Genomic DNA, 13,632 nt, shown 5'->3' with positions numbered 1-13,632 from the left:
AAACCCATTTTAAGTATAAAGATTTAGATTAAAAGTAAAAGGATGGAGAATGATATACCATGCTAACACTAATCAAAAGATAGCTGAAGTAGCCATATTAAATTTAAACAATGCAGATTGCAGAACAAGAACAATTATCAGAGATAAACAGGGATATTATATAATGATAAAGGGGTAAATTCTTCAATAAGACATGCATTTAACAACACAGCATCAAACTACATAAAGTAAAAACACATAGAACTGCAAGGAGAAAAAGAAAAATGCACTATTATAGTTGGAAACTTCAATACCACTCTTCTTTCAGTAATTGATAGATCAGGCAGGCAGAAAATCAGTAAGGTTATGGCTGACCTAAGCCACACTATCAATCAACTTGATCTAATTGATATTTATAGATGCTTCATCCAACAACAGCAGATTGTACATGCTTCTCAAGCTCACATGGAACATTCAACAAGATAAACCATACTCTGACCCATAAAACACACCTTAACAAATTTAAAAGTATAGAGATCAAAGAATGTATGCTCTCAGACCACAGTGCACTTGAACTAGAAATCAATAACAATAAGATAACTGGAAAATCCCCAAATATGTGGAAAATGAGAAATCACAAGGAACATAGAACGGGAACAAAGCATTCACCCAGGAAGTTGCAGTCCCTGTTTTTTTTGTGTGTTGGTAAAGGGGGTACCTTGGTGAGAGAAGCCATGGTCTGTTGTTAGACAAAAAGAGGAAAATACCATGTTTGGGTTGAAGTTTCATTACCCTCCCTGAGAATTAAGTTAGTAAGAATTTTCTTGTATTATTTTGCAGAAACTGACTTTGTCCACGAATATAGTTAATCCTTATTATTTGTAGATTCTGTATTTACAAATTTGTCCACATCCCAGAATTTATTTGTAGCCTCCAAATCAATGATTGTGACATTTTCATGGTCATCTATGGACATGGGCAGAGTGGCAAAAATTTGACTCACCAGGGTACATACTCGCAGCTGAAATAGAACAAGGTGACATTCTGCCTTCTTGTTTCAGCTCTCATACTGTAAATAAGTGTCCTGTCCATGGTCTATTCATGCAGTGTGACAGGTCCCCCACCAGGCCATTTAAAGGCATATGTCTGCTGTCTTATCCCTGAAGGCTGAACAGTGAGCCAAGACCATGGTGTCCAGCCAAGAAGCAGGTGTTTCTGAGAACCCAACATCCCAGAGAATATCTGAGAACATATCAGTCTCCTCACTCAAACACAGCAGGCAAAGAGCCAGAAAATGATCTTGAAGGCAGTTTAGAGATGGGTGGTGCTACAGATCTCTAGAGCTGTCCTGCCACCATCCAGGAGTGCCCTGTATGTAAGTCCTGTTAAACTCATCTACTCATCAAGCTGGACTTATCCAACTCACTCTGTGGTCTCTCAGCAACTTTCAAGTTTGGGGGGAGGAGAGGAAGTTGAGTCCCATGTTTTTCTCATAACAAGTTAGTGCCATGTTTTTTGCATTTTTATGATTTTCTGTTAAAGATTTTGCTGTTTCAAATGTCCTCCGAATATAGTTCTGAAATGTTGTCTGTTTTTCCTAAATGCAAGAGAAATCATACATAATGTGCCTTCAGAGAAAACACGTGTGTTTGATGAAGTTACTTCAGGCATAAGTTATAGTGCTGCTGGCTGTTAGTTCAATATTAATGAATCAACAACATATATAAGACATAATTTCTTCGAACAGACACAGATAAAACAAGGTATATATTGTTCTATTGAAGAAAATGTTACCAGAGACCCAAGGGAACCCAACCCGATATTTCCCCTAGGAGCAGTGGTTCAGTAGTTACTTAATTCAGTGTTTGTGATGACATTATAGAACATAATTACCATGAATAATAAGAACCAACTGAAAGAATAGTTGTTGATGCCTACTATGTAGCAGACATGGACTTTGTGCTACTTATAGAAAAATTATTAAACAAGTACATATGAGGCCTTCCTACATGCCTGACCTACTCTAAGCAATGGGGACACAGTAGTATATAAACCAGACTCTACCCTTCTTTCTCATGAAGCTTATATTCTAATAAAGGCAGAGAAAAAAACAGACACATAGTTGGTGGTAAGTGCTATGAAGGACCTTCCATATTCTAGTACGTATGAAGTAAATAAAATATGGAGAAGTTAACTAAGTTGCCTATGAAAAACAAATACAAATGAAAGATGTCAAAATTCAAGCTTAGATTTTCTGGCTTCAAAGCTCATGCTCTTTCAACTATTTTGCACTTGATCATTCCCATGAATTCACGTACCAGAGCTTTGTGGTAGGAGAACTGTTCCAGCTCCAGTAGGGAAAACGATCTCAAAACACAGTAATTTTATGCTTTAGAATAGTAGTTTTCAACTGGGGGGCAATTCTTTCCTGCCAGGACATTTGACAATCTCTGAAGATATTTTTTGTTGTCATACTGGGGTAGAGGAAGTACTAATGACATCTAGTGGGTAGATAATAGGGATGGTACTTAACAGTCTATTGTACATAGAAAATAATAATCTGGCCTTAATAGTGCTCAGGTGGGGAAACTCTGCTCTAAAGCCACATGACTTTAAAAAAGCCAGAAGAGCCAGACTTCCAAGTATCTGGCTAAGGACTCAAGTGGAATAATGAAGAATCTGATCTCTGGCTATCACTGATTAGATTGCTTGTTAAGCATCATCTTGTCATTGTTATCTTAAGATCTTCCTAAGCCACTGGAAATATCTCACTTTGGATGCCAGTGTATCCCTCTCCCAACAACCCATTCCCTTCTAAGCTGGTTCATAGTTTGGGGAACTTAGGAACTGAAGAAGTAAAAATAGGAAAAGGAAAGGAAGAATGTGTTGAAGGGGAAAAAAATGAAGAGACAGACTGAAATATAAGCATCTCAAAGAGAAACTTGGCCAACAGGTATATGAAAAAATTCTCAACATCACTAATCCTCAAGGAAATGCAAATCAAAACCACAGTGAGATATCATCTTACCCTAGTTAGAGTGGCTATTACCAAAAAGTCAAAAAATAACAAATGCTAGTGAGGATACAGAGAAAAGGGAACTTTCATATATTATTGGCAGGAATGTAAATTAGTACAGCCATTATGGAAATCACTATGGGGGTTTTACAAAAAACTAAAAATGGAACTACCATGTGATCCAGCAATCCCACTGCTGGGTATCCATCCAAAGAAAAGGAAATCAGTATACAAAAAAAGAGGTTTGCACTCCCAAATTTACTGTGGCACTACTCACAATAGACAAGATAAGGAATCAACAGACGAATGGATAGAGAAAATGTGGTATATGTACACAAAATGGAATATTACCCAGACATAAAAAGGAATAAAATCCTGTCATTTACAGCAACATGGATGAAACTAGAGATCATTATGTTAAGTGAAATAATCCACGCACAGAAAGAAAATATCACATGTCCTCAGTCATATGTGGAAGCTAAAAGAATTGGTTTCATGAAGACAGAGAGTAGAATAACAATTACTAGAGGCTTGGAAGAATGTGGGTGGGGGGTTGGTGAAGAGAGGTTGGTTAATAGTTACAAACATGCAGTTAGAAGGAATAAATTCTAGGATTTGAATAGCACAGTAGGATAACTATAGTTACAACAATATATTGTATATTTCAAAATAAGTAGATTCGAAATGTTCCCAACACAAAGAAATAATATTTGAGGTGATGAATATCCCAAATACTCTGATTTGATCATTACAGATAGCATGCATGTATTAAAATATGACAGGTACCCCATAAGTATTAATTACTATGTATGAATAAAAAAGAGAAACTTTAATGTCCCTCCCTTATGATTTTCCTTTTGTTTTTCCCTCTCATTCTCCTTACAGCTCTACCCACTCCTTCTTTCTTCAACAGATATTTACTGAGTATTTTTTACTGTGCTACGCACTGTCTACATGGGACTATCTCCTGAGTGCACTTTATTACAAACAAGTATTTTTACCACCTATTATCTTGTTTGAAACTTTCTTTTTTTTTTTTTTTTTTTTTTGAGACGGGTCTCGCTCTGTCGCCCAGGCTGGAGTGCAGTGGCGAGATCTTGGTTCACTGCAACTTCTGCCTCCTGGGTTCAAGCAATTCCCTGCCTCAGCCTCCTGAGTAGCTAGAACTACAGGCACCCGCCAACACGCGGTCTTTTTTTTTTTTAAGTAGAGACGGGTTTCACTATCTTGGCCAGGCTGGTCTCGAACTCCTGACCTCATGATCCACCTGCCTCGGCCTCCCAAAGTGCTGGGATTACAGGCGTGAGCCACTGCGCCTGGCCTGAACCTTTCTACAAGCTTCATTTCACAGATAAGTAAGCTGAGGTTCAGGGAGCATATGTGTATGTGCTGGGGGTACTGTTAGAACAAAAACTCACTTCTGTACTCTTCTTTCCTCTGCATTCTGCTGACACAGGTATGAAGATATGTGGTTCTATTTTGCCTAAAATGTACAGAGGTAGCAGAATTGGTATCAATTTTGGGTTAAAAAAAATCACACAAAACACAATTTTTATAAAAGATGATGTACTGTCTTGGGCATTCTCAATGAAGCACACTAGAAATAATATTAAAATGTCTGTTCTATTGAACTGTTGTTAGATGCCAAGCACTAACACAGAGTAGCTCATATAATCCCTCCAAATATCCTGTGAGCTAAACTGCTTTTGTTCTGGATCTGAGAGAGGTTGAATAACCTGGGTAAGCATGACTAAACTTCAAGGGAGCTTATCAGTCATAAAAGCAACAGGAAAGAAAAATGTTCTATTTTGAGTGACCTTCCAATTGTGTTTTTTGTATTAACTGGTATTTAGCCATGGATGAGTAAAGGCCCTGAAAAAATAATCAACAAATTTGTATCATTTTGAGTCCAAAATCTTGGTACGCAAACAACCAAGATGTTGATTAACCCACCTCGCATACATGCTAACAGGTTTATTCATATCTTTCATTTAAATAGAAAGTGACAATTTTCTTATTAAATAATTTAAATCCAAATATTAATAGGACACCAGCAACTTTTACTTTGGAGAATTCATTCATCAAGAAAAGTGATATTCCACCAAGCACTGTTGCTCTCTTCTGAATCAGACTACTTGTTAGAACACTGGCTCTGATTGGTCTACTAAAACAAAGAGTTCTGGCAACCTCTAAGTCATGGATTTGAATCCCATTTTATTCAGGATTGCGTCTTAAATGCACTTGGGACAGTGCTGGGAAACAAAATATGCCAAGCTTCATGGAAATCTTGGAGCTCTCTCTTTGCCTAGACCATAGCAGAACTTGCCCTGTGTTCTAAATTCTGTCTCTAAGGCAAACAAAACAGAGGTGATCCACTACAACCAAATTAATCCAGCAAGCTAAGGCTCAGATCACTGTGGATATGTCCAAATCCTCCATGAGGTAAATTTGCTAAATAATGTAACTTCTGTCATTTTTACTTTCAAGGTGAATGAAGACTTGGTGAAAGCATTACCTCTGGAAAGGATGGCTTGAAACCTCAACAGAAGGGATGGAAGTTAGGCAATCAGCTTGGCTATATTTGCTTAAAAGTTAATAATTCACTAAAACTGTTTAACTTGGAGGGATCTAGACACGGGCTATTTTTAATCTGGCAACCTAGTATTAGCAGGAATTGGATTAGCTATCATAAAAATGAGCTTGAAGGCAGTAGAAATGAAAAGATTGGAAAATTAAAAGTTTTGAGAGTAGGCTTGCTCTTAATATTTGTGGGGGGTGAGGTAAAAGTACAAATGGAAAACCTCATTATCTGCATCCTGTCCCTTTTATATGTAGCATCATAAGTAGCCTTTTGCACTCCAGTCTCCATTCACAAATTCCATCCACTCACCTCATGTCCATCTCTCTAGTCTAGGTTTGTATACATTGACCATGTGGTCTGCCCTTGAGAATGGACCTGGAATGAGGTTAGTGCAAGCCCTAGAAGGACTGTTTAGGCAAGAACTTTAGGAGTTCTAGAAAACAGAAGGATCATCTATGGGAAAGAGGGAGTACAGATAGCCTAAACTTTTGGTTTCATGAGCTCCTCCCCTCTGTGAAAGGGCACAGATGGAAGAGGTCCTAAGGTAGTTTCAAACTGAGGAGGCCAGGACAGAGACCCCAGTTGCTAGGGTCAGAGGGTTGTGTTGTGTGGGGCCATAAGCTAACTGCCTTCACATGTGAGAGGCTCTCATAGTTTCGTGGAAGGGATTAGTGTGGCTAGGGAGAAGAATGGGAAATTAGAACCAGGACACAGTTTGGGCTAATAATTTGGGGTTATGTAACAAAAGATTTTAGCTAGCAGCAAGGAAAAACTTCTTTATCCTTAGACCAAGCTGCAGTGAAACAGAATGAACCATGTCTAAGAATACCTAAAATTGTGAGGAAGAATTGGAACAGAAACCAGGTAACAATCTGCCATGGGGTTATATAGGAGATTTCTGCACTAGTTAAATGTGAAGTAGACAAGAGTTTTGTAAACCTAAACTCCATGGTGACCCTAATAATTTGGTGGAGCTATATTGGAGAACCATGCATAGGGTGAGGTGGGCAGTGCTGAGGAAGTTGGGAGGTAGAGATAGGACTGAATTATGTTTAATGTGTTGCACAGTATGATTTTATTACAAGAGTTCTTTGCCTTCAAAAGTCTTGAAAACTACTACACAATATGATCTCTGAAGTTCTTTCCAACTCTACTATTCCATGAGTTTAAAAAACTAGAAGTTTTCCAGGTGCGGTGGCTCACACTTGTAATCTCAGCACTTTGGGAGGCTAAGGCAGGCAGATCACTTGAGGTCAGGAGTTCGAGACCAGCCTGGCCAACATACTGAAACCCTGTCTCTACTAAAAATACAAAAATTAGCGGGGCATGGTGGCAGGTGGCTATAACCCCAGCTACTCAGGAGGTGGAGGCAGGAGAATTGCTTGAACCTGGGAGATGGAGGATGCAGTGAGCCAAGATGGCGCCACTGCACTCCAGCCTGGGTGAAAGAGTGAGACTCTGTCTCAAAAAATAAAAATAAAAATAAAAAAACTAGATTCCATCATGGAAAAATGTCAAAGATAACAAGAGGTCAGACTAAGTGAAAAATATTGACTATTAAAAATGTGAGCAATTTTTCATCAAACATGTCAGCCCAAAATGCTCAAAATGTGTAGACTAAGATTTCAAGATGATTTTATGTGATATATGATTTATTTTTAGCTAGTTTTTTAATTAGAAAAAAATACATGTGAATGGTTTAAAAAATTACATTGTGAGTATAAGTTGGAAACTACTTGTAAGCTTTGTTTTCCTGTCCTTACATCAAATTAAACCACCTATATCTATACTGGCATCTTTTGTATAGCTGTCCAGAAATTTTCTTTGTATATCCAAACTTATGCTGTGTATATCTTTCTTGAATTAAAAATTTAATTAAATATTAAATAATACAAAAGATGTGTAACATACATAAGTTTTAAATAGTAACAATAAAGTAAATGCATAATACCCACCCCCTTGGCTAAGGAATAGAACACATCTACCACCTTTGAAGACCTCTGCATGTCTCTTCTTGATGGCATTTATCTCCCTCTCTAACACCTGGTAGGAAACACTATCTTCATTTCAGGGTTTGTCAATTCCATTGCTTTCTTTACAAATAGTTTTGCCCCATAAGAATGTCCATTTAAATTTTATATTTATTATTTTAAAATTTACATATGAAATTCTATTTTATTCATTATTTGATTTGCTTATTTTATTTTTATATTGAATTTCATTGATGTTTTCCTCTTTAATTCCACTGTCTCTCCTTATTACAAGTTTGAATGTAGCCCATTTCTTTTAGTGATTATTGTAGACATTTTAATGTACATATTTAACTGTCTAAATTTAATACATATCTTAAGCTTTCTTCATAATAAAACAAAAACTTTAAAATGTTTTGAGTTCAATTACTTACCTTCCAACTTTTATTTTTTTAATATTTAGAGCTTTATTTTCATTTTAATCCCACAATATAGACATTTATAATATTGTTTTATACATGTCTTGCTTAGATTGATCCATATGTTTACCATTTTTGTTTATCATTTTGTATTTCATCTCATCAATTCCTTCTGTAGTCATTTTTGTATAATTTTCCTTCTGAACTACATCTTTCACATGTTATTTTAGAAAGGATTGGTTGGTCTTTAACTTTTTTTGGGTTTAGTTTCTCACAAATGTCTTTCTCTCAAAATTCAAATTTTGACCTAATCCATGAAAGGCACTTTCACTGGATATATATTTCTAGGATGACAAGTTTGCTTTAATCAGTACTTTGAAGACATATTCTTTTTTTGTTTGATTTATATAATTACAACTGGGCAGTCACTTCTTCTTTGGTGTACAACAGTTTTACTTTGATCTATTTTAGAGGGGATTTCTTTTTAGTTATTATACTTGGAATTTATCATAATTCTGAAACTGATGATTTACATATTTTACACATTCCAGAAAGTTGTTAAATAGATCTGTTTGAATATCACTTTTCCTTCATTTTCTCTATTATTTCCTAAACATCTTAAACAGTCTCACTTAAAAGTTGTCTTTATCTTCCAAATTTCCATTTCTTTTTCTCTCTGTGATGCATTCTATGCATTCTTTCAGATCTCCATCTTAATGTACTGGTAACTCCCTTCATCTATGTCTATTTTGTGTTTATTTCATTCATTCATTTTAAAATTTCAACATTTATATTTTTATTTCTTGAAATCCTATCTGGTTATGTTTCAAATCCCTTTTGTCATGTTTTATACACTCTTTTTTGATAACACTTTTAAAACACCTTTATTTGTTTGAACATATTCAGTGTATCATTTTGCAATTCTTTTAGGTGCCAAATTTGCTCTCTGTTATTTCTGTGGACTTATGCATATGATGACCAATTTTCTTTTGTTGGTGGTGATTTTTGATTGTGAACTAATTTATGGGAAATGTGTCATGAAACCTGGGTTTAAGCTGCATTCCTCCAGAGAAAATTTGGGTTTGCCTATACCAGTTGCCTGGGATCAGTATGGAACTCAAAATAAATTATCCTCTTGAGATTTTTAAGAAAACTGATTGTTTAAATTTAGTCTGCAAACACACTTACTTGTTTCTAGTTATAGCTCTTCTAAGATTTCTTGTTGACTCTTTTGTGGGATATTGCTTTTTTTTCAAATTCGCCTTTTTGTGAGGCTGTAAACATTTGGATACACAAACTTACAGAGGGGTTTCCTATTAAATATTTAACCTTCAGCAGAGTCCATTCTTTGTCTCTGATCATCTACAACTATCAGTTCTATCAGAATTAAAGCTCAAGAACACCAGATATGGGTAACTAGCGGTATTAGAACTCACTTCCTTTTCTGGATTCCTATTTATCTCTGGTTCTTTAATGTCTGGCAATTTTGCTTATTTCCTCTCAACTTAGCATACACATACATGCACGCACACACACACACTTTCACACACACAGTCACATATATGTGTGTGTATATATACATAATTATTATAGCTAGCATTATTTTGTTATTCCTAATAGAAAAGTTTTTCAGGTTTCGAGTTCACAATACTAACAGAAATTAATGCTTACTGTTTAAGAGTTTATAACAGTCTTTCATACTTCTATATAAACTTTTTCATTTAAAAATGTAATAACATTAGGAGATATACCTAATGCTAAATGATGAGTTAATGGGTGCAGCACACCAACATGGCACATGTATACATATGTAACAAACCTGCACATTGTGCACATGTACCCTAAAACTTAAAATATAATTTAAAAAAAGAAAGAAAAAAAGAACAAATTTATTCATCAATCTTCTTATATTAACATGTACTTTGCTTCATGTTTTGAATGGATGCATAATATTAAATACTATGAATGAAATATCATTTATTTAACAAGTCCCCTACTGATGGATATTTAAGTTGTTTTCAGTTTCTTGTTATTACAAAAACAAAGTCAACATACACACACACACACAAACATATATATAAGTTACATATATATGGTTCCAACAGCTAGATTAAATTTATAGAATTAGAATTGCTAAGTCAAATAATATGGTACTTAAATTTTGATGTTTATTTCTAATTTGCTTTTCAGTGTTTAAAACAACTAATTTAAGAGAGAAAAAGAAAATCTATGCCTGTATCCCCATTGCCTTATCTACATTGGGTTTTATGAGCACATTATTATTAATTTGAGGAATAGTTTGTTTCTTAACTTTATTCTAGCATTTATTCCATGGAGATAAAATGTATTATGAAAACATGAATGGAGTGCTTTTAAAAGACATTTTTCATGGCAAGTGAGGAATTGATTTGAGCCAATTTTTCTCGTATTCAACTGTGAAATATAATCCAATATAACAGCAATGTCATTAGATCTCTCATCTGAGTGTGAGTGTCCTAATTGTTTGGAGGGTCCTCCGAATGAGTCTGATTGGAACACCTGTTCCAATGAGAGTGGTAATGGCTCTTGACATTCAAGATCAAGGAATAAATCCATGCTTTCTTCTAGCATGCAGTGCTTTCCTTCTCAGTGTTGTCCCACCAAGGCAGAGAGTGGTAACAAAGAAGACTCAGCAGTTCCTCCCTCAGATGAGGAAAGCTATGTGGGGTCTTCTCAAAACAATCACCTAATTTTGAGCCTTGAGGATATCAAAAGGAAAATCAAGCCATTGAGAGAGTGGACTATCCATGAGTTACTGAGGGAGTTTGGGGATAGTTGGAAGTTCAACCAAACTCCATGTCTCTGAGCTACTTTAGAGATCAGGTGGTTATGAATTTCAGAAGAGCTCTGTATTATTCTGGAATTTCGGTGACGCATATTCGAGGCTACAAACCTCAAAAGCACTTTACAGCTAATTATTTTAAAAGAAACCCAGGTTGCCTACACCGGCTGGTTCCCTGGCTGGAAGGGGAACTAACAGCTGTTTATGGAGATTATGGCTACACAGTGAAGAACATCCTAATCACCATCCTCCATCACATGACAGAATATGACTTGGACAGTGAGTCCTTCATTCACCTCCTGGAACCTTATCTCTTACAACACACCCACCATTTCCTACATGAGTTTATTAGTTTTGTTCATTCACCTTACAACATGGAGACCTATGACCAGCAAGCCATCTATCAATGCTCTGCTGCTTCACCATGTGTAAACAAGAAGCCCCTTGTATCAGCTCCTGTTTCACCTCTGCCTAAGGATCACAGTCTACTGATATCTCAACATAATACAAAGCAGTCTAAAAATACCCAGGGTCAATGGAATAAAGAGGAGAGGCCCCTGTCAGGCTTGAAACAGTTTCCAAATGGTAACTCTTCCTTGAAGAAATCTGAAATCCCACCAGTCTGTGATAAAACAGTAAGCAAAATCTATGGTGGAATCAAAGACAAAGCAGAATCGGGTGACCACAAAAGCATCATTTCTATGAATAATATACTCCAGAAGTGGGCTACTCCAAGGGAAAGGTGCCCAGGCCTACTGAATTGCAAAAAAAAAGTTCAAGAGAAAAAGACAGAAGGGATAAAGTTGTTTCCTGATCATGTCCATGATCTGGGAAAGAGTGACACAACTGCACACACCTTCAGTACCCCAGCAATTTCTAATCAGGTGCAACCACAGAAATATAGTTTAAGAGAAAGAAAGGATTTGAGCCTTGGCCAGAAGATAAACTTTCAGAAAAAAGAAGAAGACAATAACAAATACTCAGATTCTTCACCAAAGACCTTTCAAAGATTGTCCAGAGAAAGATCCTTGAAAAGTTGCAAATCCAGAGAGAGAGACCCCTCTTGGAGTTGCATTTCAGAAAATGCCTTTTCTCCTAAGAGAGATGGCAGGAAACTGAGTTCTTTCAGAAAAAAGAGGATAAAGTGTAGACAACCCTCCCAATTTGTAGAAATTGGGTCACACTCCAGGAGAAGAATCCAAAGACGATCAAGGTCCAATACTCACAGATCCAAATCCTGGTGTGTTGGATCTAGAAAGAGATCTGTAAGCAGAGAATCGAGTAATCTCTCTCTGAGAGGAAGTCACAGAAGTGAACACTTCACCCAGAATATATGCTGTGAGCCCTCAAAAGACAAGCATGCCCATGGCAATGAATCAGACTGTGGCAGGCCATCTTCAACCACAGTCCAATACGTGAAGCTTTCTTCAACTGCTGGGAAGAGACCCAAGTGTGCTTCTAAAAGTGAAGGTACTTCCCAAGCAGGAAGACGCTGTAACAGTCCCACATGCCTACAGCTCCAGAAACACAGATCCCCAAGTAAACAGGAGATAAAGCAAGAAACTACATTTCCTAGAGCTAGAAGAACCAGAGCAGTTAGGCACAGAAAAACCAAATGCCATTATTCAGATATACACACCACAGAGGATGTCAGTGATGAATTGGGCAATCTGGATGATATAAGACAAACGAGTGGTCTGAGTGTGCACCCTCCTGCAGGAGGCAAATCCACGAAAAACAGCATTGGAATCTTCAGAATATTTACTGGGTCAAGAAAGAATACAAAAGAGACATACTATCAGAAACATTGGTGCAAATTGTTTTAAAAGTCAAATCAGTCTACTAAACTAGCCACCAAGCTAGTTATTCATACATTCAAAGAGTATGAATATAATCTAAAAACATTACTGAAAAGATTTATCACATCGCTTTATAACTGAAAGTAAAAGCCTGGTTATTAAATTCAAAGTTGACTTTGGAGACAAATGCAAATCATTAAATTGGTCATATATGTAAATATTTCTCCCTACTTTTTTTCTTATGAAATCAATTATTAAAATATTTGACTTATTTTTTGTTCCTAGATTTAACTGTAAAGATTGACTTCTCAAAGTTCCAAACACCCTGAAGATTATACTGACAATAAAAGCATAAGTTTCCTAACACAAGTTATTCATATGTTACTAAACACATGTCTTATTGTATTAGTTTGTTCTCACACTGCTATAAAGAACTGCCTGAGATTGGATAATTTATCAAGGAAAGAGGTTTAATTGACTCACAATTCAGCAGGCCTGGGGAGGCCTCAGGAAGATTACAATCATGGTGGAAGGGGAAGCAAACACATCCTTCTTCACATGGCAGCAGGAGAGAGAAGTGCAGAGCAAAGGTGGGGAATGCCCCTTATAAAACCACCAGATCTCATGAGAATTCACTCACTATCATGAGAACAGCATGGGGGCACTGCCCCCATGATCTATTCACCTCCCACAAGGTCCCTCCCCCAACATGTGGGAACTACAATTTGGATTACAATTCAAGATAAAATTTGGATGGGGACACAGAGCCAGACCATATCAGTTATTTAAAAAATATTAGTATCTACTGAGGTCTATTAAGTTTTAAACCTAATGCATTTTTAGTCCCTAGAAAATAAAGGCAGGGTCACTGTCTTAAGGTATAGGCATTGCCTTAAGGTATTTCACAGCCTAGTTAGCAAAACAGATGTAAATAAATGGTAAAAATGAGCATTTATGGAATTTTTGGCACACCTTTTACGATCACCCTCTCTTAAAAACCACACCTCCACATGCCCTGACATCCAGATGCCTTTATTAGATGCCATT

General features: G+C 36.5%; 1 protein-coding gene across 3 annotated transcripts; it reads left to right on the top strand.

Moving 5' to 3' along the window:
• The first annotated feature begins 5,338 nt into the window (after nt 1–5,338).
• On the top strand, nt 5,339–12,953 carry LOC100975953 (E3 ubiquitin-protein ligase Topors-like). Of its 3 annotated transcripts, XM_055117786.1 has the most exons (3): nt 5,359–5,437; nt 6,364–6,440; nt 10,156–12,799. In XM_055117786.1, the coding sequence occupies exon 3, from the start codon at nt 10,801–10,803 to the stop codon at nt 12,610–12,612; it is 1,812 nt and encodes a 603-aa protein (XP_054973761.1). In that variant the 5' UTR covers nt 5,359–5,437; nt 6,364–6,440; nt 10,156–10,800; the 3' UTR covers nt 12,613–12,799. The 3 variants fall into 3 exon arrangements, with proteins under 3 accessions (XP_008959710.2, XP_054973760.1, XP_054973761.1); XM_008961462.4 differs by lacking the exon at nt 6,364–6,440 and having other exon boundaries at nt 5,339–5,437; nt 10,287–12,947; XM_055117785.1 differs by lacking the exon at nt 6,364–6,440 and having other exon boundaries at nt 5,345–5,437; nt 10,156–12,953.
• The last annotated feature ends 679 nt before the right edge of the window (nt 12,954–13,632 follow it).

The sequence above is a fragment of the Pan paniscus genome, chromosome 11 (genome assembly GCF_029289425.2).
Source record: "Pan paniscus chromosome 11, NHGRI_mPanPan1-v2.0_pri, whole genome shotgun sequence".
Lineage (NCBI taxonomy): Eukaryota > Metazoa > Chordata > Mammalia > Primates > Hominidae > Pan > Pan paniscus.
The sequence above is the reverse complement of the archived record's forward strand: the minus strand, read 5'-3'. Positions and strand labels throughout refer to the sequence as shown.

Coding starts and splice junctions, on each gene's coding strand:
- LOC100975953 (XM_055117785.1), top strand. CDS start 10,801: ATGTCTCTGAGCTACTTTAGAGATCAGGTGGTTATGAATTTCAGAAGA.